Source organism: Podarcis liolepis (genome assembly GCF_965112155.1).
Source record: "Podarcis liolepis genome assembly, chromosome: 2".
NCBI classification, from domain to species: Eukaryota; Metazoa; Chordata; class Lepidosauria; order Squamata; family Lacertidae; genus Podarcis; species Podarcis liolepis.
The window spans coordinates 38,312,157-38,338,602 of NC_139555.1; the positions used below are offsets into that span (position 1 = coordinate 38,312,157).

Here is a 26,446-nt window from a genome sequence, read left to right on the forward strand (position 1 = left end):
AAAGACCTGGCATGGTGTGTCAGCTGCAATGTCAGAACCATGTGAGCCAGATGTGCAGGACTCATATGTCTTAGGCAAGCAGCCGCCAGAGAGGAAGACGAATTAAGCCCCATGCTGAATCGTTTGCTGTGGAACATACAACATCTCAGCAAGCGCTGTGAGAACAGTTTAGGCCTAGAATCAAAGTGCCAGCCAGAATCAAACATTTCTCTCCGGCCCTTTGCAGAAAAGTGACTATCCAAGGGGGAAAAGTGGGTAGAGGCTGGGAATGTAAGAAGGCTTCCTCCCCCCGCCCTCATTCTGTACTGCATTCATTGCGTGCAGCACCGTTTCCATTTCACTGAAGGATCTGCCAACTTCTGTTTCAGTGTATCTGAAGAAGTGTGCATGCACACGAAAGCTCATACCAAGAACTAACTTAGTTGGTCTTTAAGGTGCTACTGGAAGGAATTTTTTTATTTTGACTATGGCAGACCAACACGGCTACCTATCCGTAACATTTCACTGCAGTTAGCCTTCTACCAAAAACCACACCATTTGTCTTGCAGTCCACTATGGGAAAATTACCTAACTTACACTATTTGTTGCTTAACCTACACAATTAATTGTGCTATGTACGGTATTCCACCCCATTCATTTAAATGCAAAGGGAACTCAATGCAAAACAGGGTGCATGTGAAATCAATGATGTATCGTTTGTGGATGGAAAGCAACAGCAGCAGCAATGCCAGTCATGTTTGCTGGATTGATTTAAGGGATGAATAAGTGAACATTGGCAATTTCTCCCCCCATTCCCATCAAAATTCTCCAATGTCCCTAGTAAGGAGTCATTAAAAGATCTCTGAGCTGTTTAGGAAGATTACAGTCAGGCCTATCTGTGAAAGCTGCTTCAACAAGAGGGAACAAATACTACCGCTTTTCAGAGTTCATCTCTCCTCTTTTGTTACACGCATGGGAGTACACTAAAGTATTTGCACTTATTTAACATAACTTTAAAAGTATCCCACGTTTATTGTCCCAAGGAAGCATGTATGTCCAGCAGATATGTAAAGAACAATACAGAACCAGTCAAGAGATATGGCAAACCACAGTAACAATCTGCTACAAATGAGACCTACTGTAGATAAGGAAATAGACCCAGGACTTTCATTTGCAAGTCATTATCCATTTCTACATTTAGGAGATAGAGATGACTTTTAGCAGTGGTAACATGTTTTTAAGCTTGAACCATAACAGGCACAGACTCCATGAGACATGAGCAATTAAACAAACATTTGCATGTACTGTTAGGACTCACTTGTGTACATCACAGGAGCACTAATAACTTTACCACAATCCTATTGAGAGGTTACTATTTGTAAAACCCAATCTCACAGGATGCAAGAGGACAGAGTCTGAACTCTTGCCAAGATTTCACTATTGAAAGTGATTACTTGGCTTAAGATAAAGAGTTAGTCCTATTAGGACACAGGTGGCGCAAGACAGGAAGTCAGAAGCTGTTGACACCATAGATTGCAAAGAGCCCCTCTCCTGTTTTGAATCGCAGGTCTTGGTTGCAACTACGTGCAAAAATGTTATGCCAACTCATAAGTGTGCCTCACATCTTACACTGTGTTACACTGTGAACTAAATGCACCAAAAGGGAGGGGGAGGATGTAAGGGACCCCAGGAATCGTCTGCTCGAGAACCTAAGGTTTCACATTACACGAGCCGTGTCTGCCAAGTCTTATAAATCACCTTGTAATCCACTCGTCTAAGTGCAATTCCGCAACTGCAGTAAACAACATTTGCTTTGTGCTAACCACTTATATGGACTTAGCAGCCTTTCTACAACTCCAACTTGACACTGATGTCCAGCTACAAACAGGCGGTTGGTTCAAAGTGGAGATTCAGGACAAATCATGGCTGTATGAACTGCTGGGATGTGTCTTCATGGGTCGGTAAATACAGGTGGGCGATAAGGTTTTCCAACTTGTACCAAGTCCCATTTATTCATTTAGTAGATTCATATCCCATGCATCACTACACATTCTCAGAATGGCTTACAGATACCGTACAAACAACAATATGGATCAATATGCCCAGAGTAAAGCATTTCTGATAAAAATCAATATACGTGAACCTTAATCTGACCATTATATAACCATTCTTACTGCTCAAAGATTCAATGAAAGATAAACTTTGTAACCCCAAACTGGAGTCCATTCAGTGCCGGTGCCCATTTCATCTCAAGAGGGAGAATATTCCATTCTACTAACAGAACCTCCCTCCAACACATAGAGCATCTCTCCAATACTGTATTGTCTTTCTGCTAAATGAGTCTCAAACCATTCAGGACTCTGTCTATCACAGCAGGCCTCCAACTGCTTGGTGCCTTTGTGGAATGATTGCAGCAGCCCCTTCATCACTGGGGAAAGCTTTCCCAGATAGCTTCTTGAAGATGCAAAGGTGCTGGAGAAGCAAGTTTTGTTCACCACCATCACTGCCACATGGTAGGCACAAAAGTGCACTCTCAACTATTCTAAATGCATTTGGTACAATACTTGCTATTGTCTGGTCAACTGGAGTTCTCCCCAAAATCAAGGAGGCCTTCTTACATCCATGAGAACAGATGGGCCACAATGACCCTTTCCATTTCTCTGTTCCACATACAGACAAAGATTATGGAAGAGCACCAGTCATGCTAACTGGGAGATCCCCAAAAGCATTCAGGAATCCCACAGATTCCACGACAGACACCCACTATACCTATACCTTGAAGGGAGTCATTGCTACCAAAAGTCTAAATCCATAACAATGGGCTAATTGAACCACCACAACCAAACTGTGCTGGCCCCATGGGCTAACCGAGAGGCAAGGTCCGAGTCCAGTCCGAGATCGAAGGTGCAATAGGGAGGCAGTCCTTAGAAGTTGAAGCTGGGTGCAGGGCAGGGAGTCGGGTGAGGTCAGGAGCTCCGGCAGGATAGCAGGACAGGGTTCAGGCAGGAACTGACAACCAACGATGTTGCTCCCGCAACTTGGGACTTGGGCTGGCTGGCTTTTATCTGCCCCGAGGCATAAGGTGGCCCCGATCCTCAGGTGACTCACCTCTCCTGGCCTGGAGGCAAGCACTCCTCCTGCGGGAACTGAGTTCCCTCCGCCTCTCTGCCCTGAGCCTTTGCAGCTCAGGAGAGGCTGGAGGGTTACCGGACCCAGAGGCAACCTCAGCTTCCTCTGACAGGGCTGAGAGTGGAGCACCTGCAGGCAATGGGTCCTCCATCCCCTCAGGAGCCAGAGCAGACTCAGCTGGTGCCTGCACCTGAGGATCCAGCACAGGTGAGGACCCTTCAGGCTCATGCCCCAGCCCTGGCTCAGCTGGTCCCGGAGGCGGGGAATCCTGTGCAGGCTGGGATTCCTCAGGTTCAGCATCTGAATCTGAATCCCAGGCCATCACACAAACCATTTACCAGTCATCTGTTCACCAAAGCCAGATCCATGATATATCTGCTGCTGCTGCCCTGCAATAGTGAAGACTAATTAATTTCCACTTTTCTGGGACTATCTAAGGAATATAATGAAGCCACTCATGGATAATAGAATCTGAATTGAGACTGCCAGTGATAACCTAACCCAACTCCTTAGAGGCAACTAAGACTGTTCCAAACTAAGTCTCTACCCTTAATGATGCCCAGCCTGTGCAGCGGGGTGAGCACAAAAAACATGTTTACCTTTTATACCCAGAAACTTAAAACTAGAAAATAATTTTAAAACACACTACTTAGAGCACAATTTGTATTTCGGAGCATAGCACATATCAAACCTTTGAGAATCAATAGGAAGGTGGGGACTTCCGGTCGGTGCCAGCGCTTAATGGCGGTCCTCTCTCCGAGCTCCGGAGAAGGACTGCTCCGCAAGTTCGGGTCTTACCCGCTACGGCGAGCGGGGGACCCCTAAAATCTCAGGCGCGGAAGCCTGAGAGCAAGGAGATTCGGTGGGCACCTTTGCGCCCCCCGGTACTGTGAAAGAGCCTTTTTAAAGGCTCCGGAGCGGCATCGGGAGTGAGCGCGGTGCTGAGAGTCGTTACCCAGCCTGCGGAGTGAAGCCGCGTCGCCATAAGCGGAGAGCGCCGATTTCTTCCTGAAAGGAAAATCTGGACTGGATTCCCGTGAGTAAGAGCAGAAAAAGAATCGGGACCCTTTAAACTTGAAAATTTGGCTGAAAACGGGAGGGAATAAAATAAGGAAGTCTGCCCCCCCCGGACTGCAGAAGTTTAAAGCAACGAAAGATCTCGCTGCAGTTACAAGAAACTTAGTTGCGAACTGTCAACCCTGAGCTGTCAAAAGTATCTCCTTCCCCCTGATCGGAGGAGAAGGGGGGGGAAAAAGACAATTTGGTGAAGATACTTTAAACTTAAAGGAAACAAAGCTTTCCACTGCCCTGATCCCTTGGTGACGATCTGCCAGGAATTAACACCGGAAAATTGTCCTTTAAAATAGGTATGAAGTGGAAATAGATTATACCTTAAATGGTGAACGAATTTTAAGACTTAACGGGACTTTGTTACAGATATCTTGATATTTTGAATCTACCTGGAGAAAAAGTTTTAAAGAACTTTAATGGCGGACTTTTGATTCTTTACATCCGGCTTTCTGTTTCTTTGTCTCCTTTAATCTGGACACTATTAATTGCTCCCTCTGGAGGACCAAGAGGGAAAAACTGTGAAGTAACTGGCTGACAGTGGAATTTTCCATTAGAAGCTTTTCCTGTGAGAACGGCCTTGGGATATGAGTGGCACGGCAGAGGAGATAAGAACCAGATCTAAAGCTAAAGTGACACAAAAGAAAAGAGGCTCAATCTCTGGCAGTACAGTGCCTGCGCCGGAAAGTGTGACAACAGCATCAATGGAATCTATGACACAGGCACTGCTTAAAATAAATCAATCCCTAGAGGCCTTAACAAAGCAATCTACAGAAAATTCAAAGAAATTGACAGAACTCACAGCAAGACTGGACTTGAATACCACGTCAGTGGCAACTAATACAGAATCTATAAATAGGTTGATTCAGGAATCTACAGAAACTAAGAAAATCGCAGAGAGTGCAAGATCCATTGCCGAGGAGACACAGGGAAAATTTGCACCGATAGAGAAAAAGGTGAATGAGCATGAAGCGGCCCTCTCCTTACTGGAGCTACAACGGAAAGAACGGAATTTGAAATTAAGACAGGTTCCAGAGAATGAAAAGGACAACCTGAAGGAATTTCTCACAGAGGCAATCTTAGAAAATTGGCAAGGAGATCTCGAGGAGGATGAACTAGAGATAACAACTGCTTTCAGACTTGGTAGGAAGCAAAGTGTGAAGCCAAGGGATTGCCTGATTACTTTTAGAACCAAAGAGGAAAGAGACAAGATATTGGACCTTCACTATCAAAAAGCTTTGGTAATTGGAAACACTCAAGTCCAAATCTTTAAGGACATTCCCAAATATATCCTGGAAGTGAGGACTTTTTATAGAGACTTAGCCAATTTGTTGAGGAAGAACTTTATTCCTTTCAGGTGGGAATTTCCACAGGGGTTGTCCTTCAACTACAAAGGGAAGAAAAGAAGAATAAGATCAGTACAGGAAAAAGAAAACTTCTTGGAAAGGAATCTAGAGGACCTACAGAAAGGTACGGTGGGCCTAGTAAGAGGAGGACAAGAATCAACGCCAGAAGGAGGAGGGCTAACAGACATTGCAAATCTATCATTTGGATTACCACAACCGCCAACTGAAGAGGAAGAAAAGCTTGGAGCAGTCGGAGGGTCAAATATCTAATAAACAAAATGTCGCTGCAACTTCTTAGTTGGAACTGCAATGGTTTGAACCATCCCAGGAAAAAACGACAAGTTTTTCATATTTTGAAAAGGGAACAATTGGACCTGATATGTCTACAAGAAACTCATATAACCAGAGCACACAGGAAACTGTTGGTGAACAAAAGATTAGGACAAGAATTTATATCTTCCGATAAAGTAAAAAAGAGAGGAGTAGTGATTTATGCAAAAGAAAAATTGGACCCAAAAATGAAATTTAAGGATGAAGAAGGAAGATATGTGGCAATTGAAGTACAGATTCAGGGAGAAAAGTATTTGATAATTGGAATATATGCACCTAATGATGGGAAGGCCGAATTCTTTAAGAAGTTGCATGAAACTCTACTGGACTACCTCGACTGCAAAATAATATTGATGGGGGACATGAACGGAGTGGTCTCCACAAACATGGACAAGGCACAAAGACAGATAATTTCTAAAGAAGGAAGATTACCAAAAACTTTCTTTGAAATGACGGAAAACATGGACTTGATTGACATCTGGAGGACAAAGAACCCTCTGGAGAGAGAGGGAACCTTTTTTTCAGAATCTAAAATGACATGGACAAGAATCGACCAAATCTGGGTATCTAGCGTGATGGCTACGAAGATAAAGAAAGTAGAAATCTGCCCAAAAACCTGCTCCGACCACAATGCAGTAAAGATGGAAATGAAAATGACAACAACTGGATCCTTTAGATGGAGAATGAATGACTCCCTATTTAGAGACGAACAATTCTGCAAAAAGGCCCTAAAAACATTGAAAGATTACTTTGAGATAAACCTCAGAACAGAAGTGGAAAAAAGAACAATTTGGGACGCGAGTAAAGCCGTAATGCGAGGCTTCCTGATACAACAGAATTCAATTAAGAGGAAAAAGCAAAATGAAAGGAAAGAAAAAATTTTAGAGAAAATGAAGGAAGGAGAAAAGAAATTGAGATCTAATCCAAAGTCTCAAGAAATTTTGAGAGAAATAAAGTACCACCAGACGCAATATATGGAATTGACAAACCAAGAGATAGAATGGAAAATTAAACAAATGAGACAAAGGACTTTCGAGTCAGCAGACAAATGTGGGAAGCTTCTTGCATGGCAATTGAAAAAGAGGCAAAAATTGAATACAGTTACTTGTTTGGAGGTAGAGGGAAAGAATATCCACAAGCCAAATGAGATAAGTAATTGTTTCCAAAGCTTTTTTAGGAAGCTATATACACAAGGGCCAGTGAATGAACAAGAAATAGATGAATTTCTTAAAAATCATGGACTACCTAAAATTTCAGAACAAAGCAAATTGACTTTGAATGAGAAAATAACAGAACAAGAAATAGAGGAGGCCATTCAAAAAACGCAATTGGGAAAGTCTCCAGGACCAGATGGTCTGACGGCCAGATACTATAAAGCTTTGAAAGAATGTTTAGTGCAACCATTGAAAGAAGTTTGCAATGAAATACTGGAGGGGAAAAAGGCACCTGAAACGTGGAAAGAGGCTTTTATTTCGCTTATACCAAAAACTGAGACTGAAAAGAACCAGGTTAAGAACTACCGCCCGATATCATTACTAAATGTGGATTACAAAATATTTGCAGATATTTTAGCAAAAAGATTGAAGAAAGTACTGATAGGTGAGATTCATAAGGACCAAGCTGGCTTTCTCCCGGGAAGACACATGTCTGACAACGTGAGAAACATAATAGACATTGTGGAATTGCTGGAAATAAACATCAACAGAAAGGCAGTTTTAATTTTTGTGGACGCGGAGAAAGCCTTTGATAATATTTGCTGGAGTTTTATGAAAAAGAATCTCCATGGGATGGGGGTAGGCCAAGGTTTTGAAAATGGTATAGGGGCAATATACTCTGAGCAGAAGGCAAAGCTAATTGTGAACAATGTGGTAACGGAAGAGATAGCTATAGAGAAAGGAACACGACAGGGATGCCCTATCTCCCCTCTACTTTTTATACTGGTCCTGGAGGTCTTGTTAAATATGATTAGAAAGGACCAGTTGGTTAAAGGAATCCAGCTCGGAGTGAAAGAGTATAAACTGAGGGCATTTGCAGATGACCTAGTTTTGACCTTACAGCAGCCAAGCACCAGTACAAAAAGAGTTTTAGAACTGATTGAGATATTTGGTCAAGTTGCAGGATTTAAATTGAATAAACAAAAAACTAAAGTGCTGGAGAAAAATTTAACAAATGAGGAAAAAGAGACATTTCAGAAGGAAACAGGTTTGGAGATAGTAAAAAAAGTGAAGTACTTGGGGGTGAACTTGACAGCTAAAAATATGAACTTATTTAAAGACAATTACGATAAATGTTGGACAGAAGTTAAGAAAGATCTAGACATATGGTCAAGGCTGAAACTTTCCTTGTTAGGCAGAATTGCTGTTATCAAAATGAATGTATTGCCTAGAATGTTATTCCTGTTTCAGACACTGCAAATAATAGACAAGATGGACTGTTTCAAGAGGTGGCAGAAAGATATATCGAAATTTGTTTGGCAGGGCAAAAAGCCAAGAATAAAATTTAAGACATTAACAGATGCAAAAGATAGAGGAGGGTTTGCCCTGCCGGACTTAAGACTTTACTATGAATCAGCAGCATTTTGCTGGCTGAAAGACTGGCTGCTCCTCGAGAATACAGACATTTTGGATCTTGAAGGGTTTGATAATAGACATGGTTGGCATGCATATATATGGTATGACAAGGTAAAAGCGCATAAAGGCTTTAAGAACCATATGGTAAGGAAAGCTTTGTACAATGTCTGGATAAGGTATAAAGACTTGCTTGAAAGTAGAACCCCCAGGTGGCTGTCACCAATGGAGGCAAAAGAGGTGAAAAAATTGAATATGGATTCTAATTGGCCTAAATATTTTGAAATGATAGAACAAGATGGCGAAAAAGTAAAATTGCAGAGTTTCGAGAAATTGAAGTTTAAAGTGAGAGATTGGTTACATTATCGTCAGATAAATGAGCTATTCAAACAGGACAGAAAGAAAGGCTTCCAATTGGAGAAGTCGAAACTAGAAACAGAACTGTTAGAACCCAATACTAAAAATTTGTCAAGAATGTACAATTTGCTGTTGAAATGGAATACCCAAGATGAAATGATGAAATCTAGTATGATTAAATGGGCACAGGATATAGGGCATGACATTGAGTTTGCTGACTGGGAGCAGTTATGGACCACTGGTATTAAATTTACGGCATGTAATGCCTTAAGAGAAAACATTATGAAAATGATCTACAGGTGGTACATGACTCCGGCTAAGTTAGCAAAGATTTATCATTTGCCCAATAACAAATGTTGGAAGTGTAACGAAACGGAGGGAACCTTCTACCACCTTTGGTGGACCTGCCCGAGGATTAAGGCTTTCTGGGAAATGATCTATAATGAAATTAAAAAAGTTCTGAAGAGAACCTTTAATAAAAAGCCAGAGGCCTTTCTCCTGGGTATGGTGGGCCAAATGGTGCCAAAGAAGGATAGGACATTCTTTATGTATGCCACAACAGCAGCAAGAATTCTTCTAGCAAAGTATTGGAAGACACAAGATCTACCCACGTTGGAAGAATGGCAGACGAAGGTGATTGACTATATGGGACTGGCAGAGATGACTGGCAGAATACGAGACCGAGGGAAAGAGGCGGTGGATGAAGACTGGAACAAGTTTAAAGTTTACCTTAAAAATTGTTGTAATTTGGAAAATTAGAGGATCAGGGTTATAAGAGATAAAGAACTACAGTTGTTTTAAATATATTTTGGAAGTTAAATTCACGAAATAGAAATAAGTGTAATACAAAAGGGTTGCTGGAAAATCTTGAAACAAGAATGCAGAAAAGGGGTGGTATGGGGAAGTCATTTTTGTGTTTATTTATGTTTTTGTTATGTTTTATTCTTTATTTATGGAAAATGAATAAAAATTTATTTAAAAAAAAAAAAAGAGAATCAATAGGAAGGTTTTGCTTGAATCTAGAACACTCACTTCACAAACACTTTCCCCCTGTACTGAAGCTCCATTGTTGCCCATTTTCAGATGAGATGCTGGACTGAGTCAGAGTCTATGAACACTGCAATGCAGCTTGAAAAGTTGCATTTTTCTGCTATACATCACTGATCATGATGCTTCCGTTAACAAGAAGATCATTTGTTCTGCCCTTGCCGTGTACTGGTACACAAAATGACACAATACAGATTGTTGTGTTTGTTAAAAATATATCACAATGCAAACTTGTGCTGTAAGAGATTCCTAGAAAACAGAACTGCTTTCATTAACTGTTCACAATTGTAAGTCTTCCAATCCCTGGGTTTGGGTCATCCTAAGGAGCTAATAAGAATTTTTTTTTTTACAATAGCCATGTTACCTAATAGACAGACACGCATATACACACACAACATTAATACACTTGATGCTCTGCCCCCCCCCCAAATAATTAAATTCTATTCACTAAGATTGTGATATCCCATTTTACAAAACATCAAGCCTGATGTCCATAGTTACCTCAAGAAAATATTCTAAAATGCCTATCTGTAATGTCTCAAATACTTCCATGATGCTATAGCACAGCACACTCTTGCAAAGCAAAATATACTTTTAAAAACATTGCAATTACCCTTCCACAGTTATGGTGGATGATGCAATTATTTACATACTTTTAATCCAGGACTGGACTTCATTATAGGTGCTTTGATTAGGAGCACACAAACTCATAAAGGCACGTCTTGCTAACAACAATATGCCACATGCCTGGGGTGATGGGACAATTGCTGGGAACACCCTTCTGCGTTGAAGAAAGAGTCGCGTAAGTGCATTCTGTCTATTGTGTAGGCAAGCACCCACGCCTCTCATGAACAGAATGCAAAATGTGCCCACACACCCTTGACTCACATGCTTGGTGGCGATCTTCCTAGGTCTCTCAAACACATCTCTTCAATATCCCATTAAACATTAGAAGTGATGCTGAAGTGTACCACATAAAAGCACAGCATAAGAATCCCAACTTAACTATTAGCTTCTGTTCCCTATAAACAGAGCTGTTGCACCATCTTCAAATTCACAGCTTGTTCCAGTTCCCAGATGATGCACAATAAATCCCCATTTTCTGCTGCTCTATAACCAATCCGGCTAGTCATTCAGCCAAATATATACACACTAGATGCTGGGGAAAGAATAATCAAGGGAAGATCAAATTAGCAATGCTGAGTAACTTCCGTACTTGTCATTTCAGCTCATACAGACTCGTTTATTAAGCAAGCTTCTGTCTGCTGTAAAGAAATACATACCCATAGCTCTATTGCACAAGAGAGGCTCGTATCTGTGAGTTACAGGCCTAGTTACATTCCAAGTGAAAAGAATTGCAAAATCCCAAAGTGCCAATCAAAGTAAGGTATAATCCCGTACTACTATGATGCATATTTATAAGCACAAATAAAGAGTAGATCCTAATAAAATACCTGCATTTATAACTATACTGCCAGTTTAGACAGCACAATCCACAGCACTGTACTCCCATAAAAGCAAAATGCTGGTTAGTGAACATAAAGGAAGTTCTGCCCTAGAAAACATGCTGACAGTAAATCAAGAGAACGCATTTCTTGGCAAACTAAACGTTGCATATCTATAAGATTTAAACCAACTCAAGAAACTGACATAACTGAACAGACCCTTAATATATTCGGAAGAGGAAATCCTCTTTTTGCCTTCTTAAAAATCCCAGGACATAGTCTGAGATGTGAAATCTTAGGATTGATTGGTTTGGGACTGTAACTTCATCTCAGGCTTCTGTTAATGGTGTGAATACTTACTGCTATAATTATTGAAGTTTATGTGGCCGCTCATCAGTAAAATTCTCTAGACATCTCTGTAGCTTCAAGCGCAATAAAAGAGGCCCCCTTGCCCTTTGGTCACAGAATGCACCCACTCAAGCTTCCCAATAGGGAATACAGCCACTGCAAACCTGTATTGCCAGTGCCCTCCCCAATCTTGTTTTCCACCGCTCTTCCCTCATCCATTTTAGTGAGCAGAACTCTTGCCAAAGGCAGATTTAGGGGAGCACAACCAGTTGTACTGGTCGTGGAATTTCGGGGGCGCTGCAGGCAGCTCCACAACTATTATGTAGAATGGAAGGTGAGAGGCAGTGAGGTGCTGAATTTTGGCATCGCACAGGGCACCACTGAAATTTGAGACCCCAAGGCCCACCACTGCCCTAGGTGTAACACACAGGTATGCAAATGACAGAATCAGGAAACCATCTCTCACTGCATCAAGGCATTTAGAGGTACATGCCTAATGTTCTGGTTGCAAGGTGTACATCAGTATCAGATGGTGAGATTGGGCGGGGGTGTCACTGCTGATTACCTGGAGGGAGGGGGGCAGCAGCAAGCCGCAGGAGTGCTGGACTTGCTCTGTACCAGCCTTGCCCCTTCCTCTCTTCTTTTCAGTAAGCAGCAGCAGCACTGACCAGAGATCAGATGAACACCACTGTCCAAGAGGTGCTTCAAACATATGCAGTTCCCCCAGTGAAAATCAGGAATTAGCTGATGCTTGTACATAGCTGCTTCTCACCATCATGCAAACATGACTCTAGGAAGCACTCTATCCCCCTTAAACCGTTTCATGCCTCAGGTCAAATCTTATTTTCCCTGTCCCCTCACCCATACACAACCAAACATCGGGAGTAAAAGGTTGGCCTGAAATAAACAGGATTATCTTCCAAGTAAAGGCCTCTCCATTATGCATTGCATGAAGAAGTACCACACAGAGAGTGGGACTGTGGGGCTACACCCCTGGCCCTGAGGTCACATGGTAATGTAGGTGCAGATGTCTGCAAATGATCGCCTATGTGTTTTCCACGTGTTCTGGAAGTTCCCCAGTTGTGCAGGATTCCCAAACACATGGAAAGCTGACACATGCAGGCTTTTCTTTCTAGACAGCCACACCTAGCATGTGGGCGTGGGGACAGCTTGTGGCCGAGGGTAAGTGAAGGGGAACATAAGTAGCAGCCAACATTTGCTGTATTTTTACACACACACACACCCCAAACCAGCAGTCAAAGTTAATTTCTGAAGCTGCAAAACCAAGCCCACAGCTTAGGCCAAAAGTTGTACACAATTACTAGAAAACAGAAATGTTTTTTTCTCCCCAACCAAGAAAAAATAAAGGGTTCCATTTCCCACTGTAGTTGTCCAATCTCCATGCAAGTGCTAGTGTGCTCACCCCCACCCCCATCATGCTCATTTAACACAGACATACAACATCAAAATGCAGGAATCTCTTTGCCCAACGTGGGACTAGAATGCACGACCCTGAGATTAAGAGCCTAACCTGGAGAAGCCAGGGATTGAAACTGGAATCCCTGAGTCACTGAGCTATGATCCCCACCTCTTTCAAACGCCCTGCCCTTATGCTTATCTCCTTACCTACAAGAAAGGTACACATTCTTTTCAGGGGGTGCCTAATTTTCAGCGGGTGGCGCTGTGCTGTAAACCACTGAGCCTTGGGCTTGCTAATCGGAAGGTCAGCAGTTCGAATCCCCATGACGGGGTGAGCTCCCGTTGCTCGGTCCCTGCTCTTGCCAACCTAGCAGTTCGAATGCATGTCAAAGTGCAAGTAGATAAATAGGGACCACCCCACCGGGAAGGTAAAATGGCATTTCTATACGTTGCTCTGGTTCGCCAGAAGCGGCTTAGTCATGCTGGCCACATGACCCAGAAGTTGTACACCGGCTCCCTTGGCCAGTAAAGCGAGATGAGCGCCGCAACCCCAGAGTTGTCCACGACTGGACCTAACGGTCAGGGGTCCCTTTACCTTTAATCTCTTTTTTTTTAATAATTTTTTATTAATTTTCCAATACAGTTGTACATTTTTATCCAAATTTTAACAAATTATCTCTTTTTGGACTTCCTTCAGCTTCCCTGGCAATCATCCGTATTTATCTCTTCAATACGCATTCCCTTCATTTGTATTGCCATTTATCTTCCCTCCCCCTTCTATCTCTTTTTGACAATACATCTCAGCTTTTACAGTGCCTCTTGAAACCCCACTAGCGTTGTTTGTACATCACATACACTTTTCAGATATTCTACAAACTTTCCCCAGTCTTCGATGAACTTTTGGTCTCGCACACATCTGATTTTCCCAGTTAATTTATCCAATTTCACATAGTCTGTCAATTTCATTCTCCATTCTTCTATCATCGGTATTTCCTCTTGTTTCCATTCCTGGGGGCCCTTTACCTTTAATCTCAGTCAAACCTTACCAGGGCTAGGACCAAGAGAGGGACGAGTGCATGCTTGACCTGCAGGTGCAGCAACACCAGCCCTTCTCAGTCTTTCTTTCTTAGCAACTTCCCACACAAAGCCATCCAAATGGTTTGCAATTGGCCCATGTTTTGTGCAAGTTGTTTGATGGAAGAGATGCTCATTTTCTTAAGGTTTCTTAAACAGCACTTTCTATTAGCAAAACACCAGATTTTGACATCTGCCTCTCTTTTTGACTGAAAAGACATATTTTATACAAGTAAAAAACTACTGGGAAGGGTATAAAAAAAGAATTAGGACCACACTTCACACATTACACCAGCATTCCAAAACCTGTGCAATCCAGATACTACTGGACCAGACTAGGGACTACACTGCATTCCTCCAAATACTACTACTATATGGAATAGGTAGGTTCATAGAATACTGGGTAGGAAACTTCTGATCCAAACAATTACCAAATAAGAGGCATTTCCTATGCACCTCTCCCAGGGACCTCTTCTCAGTGTTATTCTTTCCTGGATTCTTCCAGATTTATAGAGTTTAGCAAATGAACCCCTTTGTATAAAATACATGCAAGGACAATACATACAATAAAAGAATCTGTTTGGAGCTGCAATGTTTTCATTGAGGAAAATGGTGTGATATTTTATTTTAAAAAAATGTATCGCAAACAAACCACTCTGGGGGGTCTTACCAGTTTACTGATTTGAGCACAAAGCTTCACAGCTATTTGTTTTTGTAAAGAATCCAAGCCAATATACCTTTCCAGAAAACAGCACTCTTGTTCCTCAGTTGTTGAAGATGATGCAGCCCAGATATCTTAGAATTAAGTAGCAGGGTGCATTTTCCCAGCACTCAAGCCATAATGTTTTGTTGCTAGAAAAATGCAATTTTCTCCAGCTAGCACTTCCCTAGCAATGCTCTGTGGACTATGACTGCCTGAATGGATAGTGCCTGCAATATTACTAGCCTAGTGACAAGTAGCAACTCCCACGCCACTAGCACCCAAACCAGTTTGTACCTTTAAAAATGGTTGCATATATGGTTGCAAAAATGGTTGCACACACACACACACACAGAGAGAGAGAGAGAGAGAGAGAGAGAGAGAGAGGTCTCCATCATAACCTTGTTCTGTGCTTTTTCGCTCCCCACTGTTGGACACAGAGAGCTGGACATCTGGCCTCACATGGCGGGGGGCTATATGAATGTTCTTAATATTGGCATGTGTCTGAGCATTCACAATCCTAGCTTCACTGTTAAAGTATCTCCCACCCGAAAGCCAAATCATACAGTGACTTCATTTTGTTGAAAAACAGTTGTTTGAATCAGCCGTGAGTTATCAAAGCTGTGCATTCATGTCCTTTATCCCAGTTCCTCATGCCAGTTTTTCCCACCCTTGGCTTCCACCAACATCGCCAGTGTCATTGCAACAGGAAACAACATCCCATGATGCTGCCTTGTGTCATATAGCAGGAGAAGCTCACACACAAGACTTTCTTTCAAAAAATGAACCACATAGAACATGTTTTTTCTATCAGCAAAGCTAGGCTTCAGAAGGTTGGAGGCACCCAGAGCAAAGTTTCCAGATCTTAGCATGTGAGTAGGTACACATGGGGGAAAAGATTGTCATTCAGGTACCCACAACCCAAGTCATGCCTCTGAACATGCACACCTGACTTTCCCTTCCCATCCAGGAGCCACCACCTACACTAAACAGCTGGGATTAAGGGACCTGACTTTCAGGTGAGAAGGGTGTAGTTCAGCCAAGGCTTGAATCCCACTACTTCTAACTAAACCACAGTGAATTCTCAGGATTGTTTGTTCCACTTTAGCCTCCACGAAACCATCACACTTTATGATGACTTTTAAACAAAGCTTAAAAGAGCCCCAGCTAATGACTAATTTTCAACAGGGAGCATTTTCTAAGTCAAACAAGGACTAACAACATGAACTCTTCCCACTGATTCTGGCACAAACCTAGCAAAGGGCTCCAAAACAGTGTAGATGGAGACAGAACCGTTTGCCAGAGTTATTCCCTCATTTAGCTCAGATTTCAAACCTGTGCAAAGCCAAGACACAAAGGGGAGTGAAGTGTTAACTGACCCTGCACACGCAGAATAAAACAGTATGAAAGGTTTACTTATGTGGTCACTTGCCTTGCCGCAACAATCCCTTGACTCTCTTTAGCCCTGGGCCAGTTTGTAATTTCAAGGCCAAAGTGAAAGATGAAAATTGAACATACAGCATATTAAAATATGATTCTCTTCTCCAGGATACTGAGGATACCACATCATTCTTTGGTGCTCCACTTCCACACCTGTTCACTGTGCAGGAGTTCCCTACACAGGGAATAAATGCAGTACGTTTGCAGACAGTGGTCCACACATACTGCTTATCACTGTGCAAGAGAATCCCTGGACTACCTATCTTGCCACTTTGGGCAGCCACTGTGGTATATCATTGTGTACCTGCCAAAGAGTAACAAATGAGTCACCCCAATATCCCACCAATAATGTGGCAAAACAAACACGCATACTTTGCTAAGGTGAGCATGCCGGCGACATATAGGAAACAACTGATCTCTTAGATGCCTGACAAGCAAAACTATTTTGAAAATCTGTTTTCCCCCCCAATCCATATATAAAACTGATACCCACTGAAAACAACAGCAGCTCCCAGCAAATGGATGGGTGCTGGCAGAAGTTCCAATTCCCAAGCTGTCTCCTTCAGTACTGGAATGAGACATTATGCTTCGCAAGAGAGATGTGCAACTATAGGAGGTGACAGTAGCTATAAAAAGTACTGACAGTTTTCAGAAGAGCAAAATTTACATTGGCTGCTTCTTCTTTGCATAAGTGATTTCCCAAAGCCATCAGTCAAAGAAACATCAAGCATCCAATAATGTCCAAATAACCCTTTGCAAGATATTAATGATGTGCAGGTGTCACCATTCCAGGATCAAATGCAAACAACAACAATGAGCCATACTAGGTCAACTCACTATTTACCCTAGGCTTGGCATGCAGACAACTATCAGCTGATACGTTAAGTCCATTTTTAAAAATGGTCTAATATACTGAAACTTTACAGAATTTCAGGAGTAAAGGAACATAAGATTTATGGTGGACTCCCTGGTCCTGAATGGGGCAACTGTACCCCTGAAGGAGCAGGTGCGCAGTCTGGGAGTCATTTTGGATTCACAGCTGTCCATGGAGGTGCAGGTCCATTCTGTGCAGGGCAACTGTCTACCAGCTCCATCTGGTACACAGGCTGAGACCCTACCTGCCCGCGGACTGTCTCGCCAGAGTGGTGCATGCTCTAGTTATCTCCCGCTTGGACTACTGCAATGCGCTCTACATGGGGCTACCTTTGAAGGTGACCCGGAAACTACAATTAATCCAGAATGTGGCAGCTAGACCAGTGACTGGGAGCAGCCACCGAGACCACATAACACCGGTCTTGAAAGGCCTACATTGACTCCCAGTACGTTTCCGAGCACAATTCAAAGTGTTGGTGCTGACCTTTAAAGCCCTAAATAGCCTCGGCCCAGTATACCAGAAGGAGCGTCTCCACCCCCATCATTTGGCCCAGACACTGAGGTCCAGCGCCAAAGGCCTTCTGGCGGTTCCCTCACTGCGAGAAGCAAAGTTACAGGGAACCAAGCAGAGGGCCTTCTCGGTAGTGGCACCCACCCTGTGGAATGCCCTCCCATCAGAATAAAGCACTGTTCAGGAAAATTTTTAATGTTTAATGTTTTATTGCTTATTATTATTATTATTATTATTATGGCTGTAATCCTATTGCCATTTGTTAAGGAGCAAGACCCAACAAACATAATAGGACTTAACTGCAGATAGACATGCGTAGGGTTGCGCTGCATTAACAACATATAGTAAATTAAGGACAGGTGGTGAAATAAGGTTATGTGTCACTTTCAAATTAATGGCTGCTGCAGAAGCTAAAATGTCTCTCCAGAGAAGGCCAAATCCACACACTGCCTTCCTTTTTCTCTGCACACCAAGAGGCCTGGTGCCACCACAACACGTACCAGGGAGCCTGCTGCTCCTGCCATGGGCTGCCAGCAGCACCACAGCCAAGTAGCAGCAGGGACAGGAGGATGGTTGGGCCTATGCAGTCATCTTAAGCTTCCAGCCCATGAAGTTGTACTCACCTCATGAGAACTCACCACATGACATACATACATCCTGGATAGGGGCAGCATAATATAGTGGCACTGGTGAGCACAGATATGCCATACGAGTCCAGGGCTCTGCTCAGCACCTCCTCCCATCAACTACTAAGTGATATCAAAGGCACCCTGCCCCCAAGCCTGCAGCTGGGCCTGCAGGTCAGTTCCCTTCTTCACCTAAGGTGCATAAGAGAAAACTGCAATTCAGCAGGACCCTGCTTAAAGGTAAAGGGACCCCTGACCATTAGGTCCAGTCGTGACCGACTCTGGGGTTGAGGCGCTCATCTCGCTTTATTGGCCGAGGGAGCCGGCGTACAGGTTCTGGGTCATGTGACCAGCATGACTAAGCCGCTTCTGGCGAACCAGAGCAGCGCACGGAAACGCTGTTTACCTTCCCGCCGGAGCGGTACCTATTTATCTACTTGAACTATGACGTACTTTCGAACTGCTAAATTGGCAGGAGCAAGGACCGAGCAACAGGAGCTCACCCCGTCACGGGGATTCGAACCGCCGACCTTCTGATCGGCAGGTCCTAGGCTCTGTGGTTTAACCCACAGCGCCACCCGCGTCCCATAGGACCCTTTTTAGAGGCATGCAATTACATGTTATGTGCACTGAACACTAAAGGTACTTTCATTTCAGATTTTCTCCCCTTGTACATGAAGGATGAAGGGCACGTGGACCTGACGCTCACCACATGTTCTCATAGCATTGAACCATGGTTTGGCCTTGTGTCTGAACACAGCAGCTGTAGGACAGACATGTTTTACTTGTGAATCTTTCAACTCAGCTCAGAACAGGCTTTGTCAGAGCAGGTGGAACACAGTCTTTGTCTATGTGCAACAGTGGGAGAAAAGACTTCACGTAGAGAACGATACTTGTAAGTGTTAACGCTGCCAGGCTGCATGTCACGTTTGCAGACATCTTTGTAACACTGAGTTGGTGTGCCAACAGGCCTGGTGCCTGTAGTCAGCTGTAACTCTCCAATGGTTTGACTTCACCTCCGAAGGTACACTCTTCCATTGTCTCCCAAGACAGACAGATGCCAACCAAAAAAACCCAACTTGTTAGAGTACGAGTGTTACACAAAAGACCTAGTTTTCGTCTGCATAATGTTGGAAGAACATTCAGCCTTTCTCCCTTCTTCTGTTTCCAGATATTTTTACAAGATACTCCCTGCTCTCATGAGGGCTAGAAATTTATATAAACAGATATCTAGGATTATCATATTTCTGCCATAGGCATCACATTCTTCCTGCAAGCCAGGTGCCAAGTTGCTCCTCACAATTTTGATTCAGCTACTGTTCACCTCATCAACTAAGAGTCTGGGTTCCTGATATCTGCCCTTGAACCAAGTCCAGTTCCCAATATTTGGCAGAGGAAATTCCCACCCCACCCCCATATTTCTTGCTATACATTCCTCCTTCTGTCCAATACCCTAGTTCTTTGATGCAAATCAAATTATATATGAATTTGGAGGCCTTATAGCATGAATAGGGTTATGGTCATTATTACCCTGTCATCTCAAACAGGCCTAACAGGAATGAAGTCATTGAGAGCAATTACACTCTGATGGCGAAACAAACAACACATAAGAACCACTTCAGAAACAGCGCCAGCCTGGAGCAGTAATAAGGAAATACATATTACTGCCACAGCAAAAGGGTTTTAAGCTTCAAAAACAGGAAAGGGAGTGAACAGTCAGTGTACACCAAATTATTCGGAAAAGTGCCCTTCATATGTGAAAGAACCTATGTACTTTCTTAAGTATCCCTTACAACTTGGACCTAAAGATGATTAAATATATGGGGTGGTGTGTGTGTGTGTGTGTGTGTGTGTGTGTGTGTGTTTAAAATCAAACACTGTATAAAGCTACAACTGTTTCAGCATTTACCTAAATCTGAGCCCAGAGAGAGCTCTATTTCAAATATACATGTTTCTGCAAACTGTCAACAGCTAAAGGTTAGAAAGTTGCATTCCAAAACAACAAACACCCCACTCCAAGGGTTTGTTAAACACACCAATGATCTTTTCTTCATAGTACAGTAATTGTGCAGAAGACATTTATTTCACTGCATGGATGCAAGCATAAAAATAAGCAAAGAGAAAAAGAATGGAATTTCTGAACTTGGGTTGAGAAAGCAAAGCCAAACTGTGTATGGATGAAATTTCTCTTTTCCACTTCATCACTGAGCATGTCCCAACCAGCAGTTTGTTACTTGCAGGATACATCTCCAAATGCCAATGGGACAGTATCCATTCTGCTTTCCCCCATATCAGCTGGATTGAGGCACATATGAGAACACAGCCTCCCACGACTCTGAAGAGCAGGCACAGCAACTTCGTCTAGACTAGATTACATGCAGCAAGGAAAACCCTTTGAATCATTTTCAGGTGGCAGCAATGCCAACAGCACATTTCTCCACAAAAAAGTAGAAACTTGGGGAAGGACCGTGGTAGCAGAAATGCACACATTTGAGTATTTGCTCTACAAAACGACAGGCTTTATTACAGAAAAATACACACCAGAACTCTTCTCCATAGCTTGGCCAACCAATTCAAGGTCCTTATTAGCAAACCTAGTGCAAGAGGGCTGTACAGTACTGACAATACAAGCTGGAATGTTCAGGATGCAACCGTGATTGTGCTGGAAGCTTTTGACTCACCTGAGCCAGACTTCCAATATTCTACAGGAACACCTGTTCACAAATACCCTTTTCAAGTCATTGGTAGCATACTGACAGCCAAAGAGAATAAAGGACTTACCCTTTAAACAGTTTCAAGAAGATTCTCTGTCAAGTTTCCTGGAGGGGATCCTGATTCTAATTCACCACAGGTGACCACACAAGTGGTTATTTACACTCTGTTCTAAATTACCCCCACTATACTTGCCCTTCTCCTTGTGTGCTTACACAGCAGACAGGAAAACAAAGCGACAGACTTCCTAATATCTACAGAGCCTTCCCTAAAAAAAGCACACACATTGACCACCATTATATTTTATCCCTAGGAAAATACTGCAAACTGCATGATGGCCAATTAATCTGCATTTTGCAGTCAGAAGAAATCAAATATATTCATCTATCAATTTATTTTATTTGGCTTGTCTAGTCCGATCATAGAGGCCTAGCAAATCTTGCATTTCTTGGCAGCAGAGTTTGGCATTTTTTGGTGATACATCCTAAAGAACAACACCGATGGGAAATTTGTGGTGCTGAAAGTTTACTTGGAAATACTTAGGATTCTGAAAACCATATGTCAAAGCACAATCCTGACAGATTGTTTGTGCCATAGATGCTTACAAAGCATCATTAAAGATGGTGTATAGAGACAACAACTGGCACATCTCCTAACTGGAACCCAGGGTGTCACTAGACTGCCCCATACCAAGCTTAAAGCTTTGCCAACAGCCTTCCTAAGCAATAAATGACAACACCAAATTAATAAACATGTAAGTGATGATCCTGGCTCAGCTGTGCAATGGGACCATATTACATCAACACCATTCCGCTGCACTTGGGCAGCAGAGCACATCCTAGAACCAAATTGCATTGAGCTGAGCTGATTATTTAAGAAATAAATCCAGCCAAAGTAAAAGTTCAAGCACATTGATTGGCATATACGGTATGTCACATGTGCTTAGCATAGCTTTAAACAGAGGGCTCTTCTCTTCTCTCATCAGTGGTGTGGTCTACCAAAGTTTCCTCTTATGTAAACATTGCTATCTTCCAATAAAAGGCTGGAGACAGTAAATTTATGATTAGTATAGAATAATCTGTTGGGGGTTTTATATTTTTTTAAAAAATTCATCATACTCAACCACAGGGAAACATGGTATGCAGACAGCAATCCTGTCAGAAAAAGAAGAATCCACATCTGGCTGGAAATATGGTGAAGAAGCGGCCCATTTTCACAGGCAGCTTTTGACATTAATCTATCAAGATCAGTGTTGTCAAGATCTGCTCTTAGCTGGTAGCAGCTCACCAAGGTTTTTCAGGTGATGGAATTGCCCTACCAAGAGATGCCATGGATTGAACCTGAGACTTTCTGTTTACCAATGAAGGGTTCCACCACAGAGCTGCAGCCCTTCCCACTGGGTTGAGGGGGAGGGAATGAGTAAGTTACTCATCTCATCATGCGACGAAATGGGTCTTCAGCAGCGCATGTTTCTCACACATGGTTCATACACGGAACAAACACTTCATGCAGAAAGCAGCCCACCTACACACCTTGGGAAAACAAAGCTTAAGAATGTGGAGGGCTCTTGTGAGGTGGAAACCACACAGTGGAAGAAAGAGGCAGCTCCTCTTCACGCTGGAGAAGCAGTTAAGAGGATCCCACCATACTGCTGGCCATACTGCTTGTAAACAAGAGACACCCACAAAACAGGCACTCCGGTTAGCTATACCAAAGGGAGCATCTTCACAGCACCCCACAAACACTACACACATCCCACAACAGCAGCAGCTCTGCACACTGCACAAGAGGCTGCACCACTCTGCAACCCACACCACCTCCACATGCCACTTCAAAGGGAACCCCTTCGGCCAAGTTCCACAGCGAGGGCCACCAGGCAGGATGCACGCCTCCCTCGCTGCAAGGCAGTCAGCCAGCCAAGCTCAAAACACCTCACGCAAACCCGTGATCAATAATAATAATAATAATGGCAGCAACAACAATCAAGTAACCCCACGCCGGCACCTCCTGGAACCACCCCAACAATTCCCCAACCAACACTCTTCCGATCCCCACAAGGTGAAGAAACCCGTCGCAGGGGCGCCTAAGAGCACCGCAGAGCAAACTTGGCAAGACCTGAATTTGGGGCCAGCGCCTTCTCCCCTCCACATGCCACAGTCTGCCCACTGCCCTACGGGGCAGCCCCGTTGCCATCACCCGAGCCCACCACCGCCCTCCCCACACACCCCCTGGCTGAACTGCAGACCGCCCGCCCTCCCCCTCACCTCGATCAGCTGGACGTAGCTGGCCGGGAACCAGCCGCGGAGCCCTTCGGCGGTCTCCCCTTCCCACCAGCCGCCGTCGGGCCCCGCCTGGAGGACGGTGAGCAGCTCCCCCGCCGCGAAGCGCAGCCCGTGCCGGTGCCTCTCCCCGGAGAAAGGGTACAGGGTCCTGCAGCGCGCGCCCAGCACCGGCAGCGCCCGCTCCTGCCCGGGCGGCGGCATCCCCTCGCCAGCCAGCCAGCGACTTGCCCAACTAACTCGGCTCTGGCCGCCACAGGTGCTGCTGAGCCGAGCGCCTCTGGCTGCCGGGAGCGAGCCTGCCTGCTTGCCTGCCTGCTCGCCTGGCCCCCCTCGCGTCCCTCCCCGTCAGCCCGGCCGGCGGATTGGCCGCCTCGCTTCCCCGCACCGCCCCCTGGGACAGGCGGACCGCCGCCGCGCCCGCCCTCTCACACGCGCACGCACACCGGAGTCCCAGCCAAGGCTGCACGCCCTCTCTGCACGCGCGGAGAGGGGGACGGGACGGGACGGGGCAGCGGCGCCTCCGCCTCTTCTTCGCCCCCGTTGTTTCTCCCCGCCGCCCCTGGCAAACACGAGCAGGATTTTTGCGCTTCTTCGCTCGCCCACTTGCATTGTATCGGTAGGAATCCGGCGTCGGACTTACCGGTGAAATGGTTGTGATGTACACGGAAAAGAGGGGGAGGGAGGGTGTTGAAGCACCAAATGCGTGTGAATTCATCGAACACGTGTGTCATGCGGGCACGCTTTCCGGGTGCGTGGTGAGTTGGGTAGACCTAGTGTGGTGCCACTACAGATAGTAAAACTACCCACCCCCGCCGCCAAAATTGCATCATTAAATTAAAACATAGTCAGTACATGTAAAATTTAAAGACTCTGTAGCAGTCATTGAACAGCGGGACCCCTGCATAAAATTGTTTTTCTCTGCCAGACAGCAGAAATAAAAAATATATAATTAAAATGAGTAAAGATATTTCCCGTTGTGTGGCTATACTTCCTCTAATGGCTATGAGATGCCAACAAGAACTATTGATGCGAATGTTTATGATTTTTATGGATAATGAATTTTCATATTGTTTTGTGCATGGGTTTTGTTTGAAACTTTGTGTATTCCCATGGCTATGGAAATAAAGTTAACTCATAATAAAACAGAAATTAACTCCCTAGGCAACTAGGATAACTACAAAAGAACTTCCTAAATAAGCCTTGCTCTGGTACTAGTAACAGGTAAGTTTCAAGATAGGCACACCTCAGAAGGAACCCCTATGTTGAGAAACCCTGGAGAATTTCATTGCACCCATGGCTCACGGCACTTCTAGTCTGTCACTATTTTCAGATGAGATTCAGTCACGTCCCCAAAAATTCCGGTTGTGCAGTTCTCTTGCACAACGAAAACACTTCCCCCCACAAAATCAGACATTTTGCAATAAGGAAAGTGGTCAGAAAATGTACTGAGAAGTGCAGGGTGACATTTGCTTGACACAACATCTAACTTTCCAGCGAACAAATCAGAATAAATGCTTGATAAATAGCTGGCACTGTTTAACTTACAAATTTTGTGCCAACAAATTAGGGTGAATCTTCAATTAACACATCATCTGGAAGCAGCCCTACTTCTGAGGTTCCCATTGGCATCTAGCTGGTTACTAGAATATGCATCTTGTTCTACTGGGGGGGGGCAGTTTGACTGTATGATGCCTGAGTCCCTTCAGGCAACAGCCACAATGTCCCCTAAGCACGGTCCTTTGCATAAGAAAGGAAGTGGCTCTGTGCCAGGGGGCAAATGGGTGGGGCTCCTCCCTCACCTGGCTGGTGGTGAAAAAGACTAGTGTGTGAGCTGGGCTAGAAGTAGAAGCAGGCAAAAGCCAGAGAGTGAGAGCCATGTTTGAATTCTGCTGTGACTACGGGAGAAGCAAGGCCTTCTGGGGTGTTGATGGTGTGAGCCCCTCCATTGTAGGCTCAGATTGCATATATGTGTAAATAAGCCATAATCATAAACACACCACCATCTCTGTTGTCCCTCATTCCAAGGAAACTGAACCCTGGATAAGTGTCTGGAGCCCCTAGTATCTTGCAACGCTTGGGAGAGTGGGGTGGCATGGAACTAATACTGGTTGGGCCTTTGGACTGTCCCAGCAAGGCTCTTCTTAGGCCTCATACACACTACCCCTTTAAAGCACCTTCTTTCCCTCAAAGAATCCCGGCCACTGTATGGTTTACCCCTCACAGAGCTATGATTCCCAGCAGCCCTTAACAAACTACCATGCCCAGAATTCCTGGGGGGGGGGGGAATGAATATGTCTCAAGTGTGCTTTACAGGTACAGCTGTAAACAGAGTGTACACAACCCCAGTGTGGCTGGTTTGAAAATACATTCACTGAATTCTGAGGTATTTGTTTTCAGATCACAGACTGTATGCTCAGGCAAGTCCTTGCCATTACCCTAATGCAAAATATGTACAGTGGTACCTCGGGTTACATACGCTTCAGGTTACAGACTCCGCTAACCCAGAAATAGTGCTTCAGGTTAAGAACTTTGCTTCAGGTTGGGAACAGAAATCGTGCTCCGGCGGCGCGGCGGCAGCGGGAGGCCCCTTTAGCTAAAGTGGTGCTTCAGGTTAAGAACAGTTTCAGGTTAAGTACAGACCTCCAGAACAAATTAAGTACTTAACCCAAGGTATCACAGTAAAAGCTATTATTATTATTATGGGGTAAGATGATCCAGCAAATAAACTGGTCCCAAGCTGTTAAGGGCTTTATTTACTGTAACAGAAAATAACTTGGCCCAGGAGCAAATCAGCAATCAGTGCAGATCTCTGGATAATCATTGGCAGAGGAAGAGGGGGTTGGGGGAGTGCACCGCCCCCAGCAGTATGATCCCGGAAGGGTTCCATCGCAGCTACCCCCCCCCCACCCGCACTGGGTGCCCTGCCCCCGGAGGCAGCGCACCCCACCCCAGAATGCATTCAACCCCCCCTGCGGGCGATGCACCAGGCCCCCAGAACATGTGCCACGCCCCTGCAGGCAGCGTGCCATGTCTCCCACCTGCTCTCCGCCCCCGGTGCATGAAGCTCCGCCACTGGGGATAATGTGCTGGTCTTACTCCTGTCAGCAGCTGTGCTTCAGCATTCTGCACTAACTGCAGGTTCAAGGAGTGCCCTGCACAGAGTGCAATGCGGTAGTCCAACCTCAGAAGTCAC

The 26,446-nt window shown here is 44.4% G+C and overlaps 1 protein-coding gene and 1 long non-coding RNA gene across 4 annotated transcripts in view; one reads left to right on the top strand and one right to left on the bottom strand.

The window, feature by feature from the left end:
• GAS7 (growth arrest specific 7) overlaps positions 1-23,562 on the bottom strand; it is a 146,091-nt gene extending 122,529 nt beyond the window's left edge. For 2 of the 3 annotated variants that reach the window (XR_014522122.1, XM_083487598.1), the window contains exon 1: positions 23,236-23,562. Coding sequence is in view for 2 of the 3 variants with exons in the window: in XM_083487598.1 (XP_083343724.1) it covers positions 23,236-23,454 (219 nt within the window). In the remaining variant the exon portion in view is untranslated. Of the gene's footprint in view, positions 1-10,476; positions 10,516-23,235 lie in introns of those variants that run through there. The other variant, XM_083487599.1, reaches the window with a different exon arrangement.
• A 116-nt stretch (positions 23,563-23,678) lies between these two features.
• LOC310699619 overlaps positions 23,679-26,446 on the top strand; it is a 50,277-nt gene continuing 47,509 nt past the window's right edge. Inside the window, exon 1 of the long non-coding RNA XR_014522162.1 lies at positions 23,679-23,869. This is a non-coding gene — a long non-coding RNA (uncharacterized lncRNA). The remainder of the gene's footprint in view (positions 23,870-26,446) is intronic.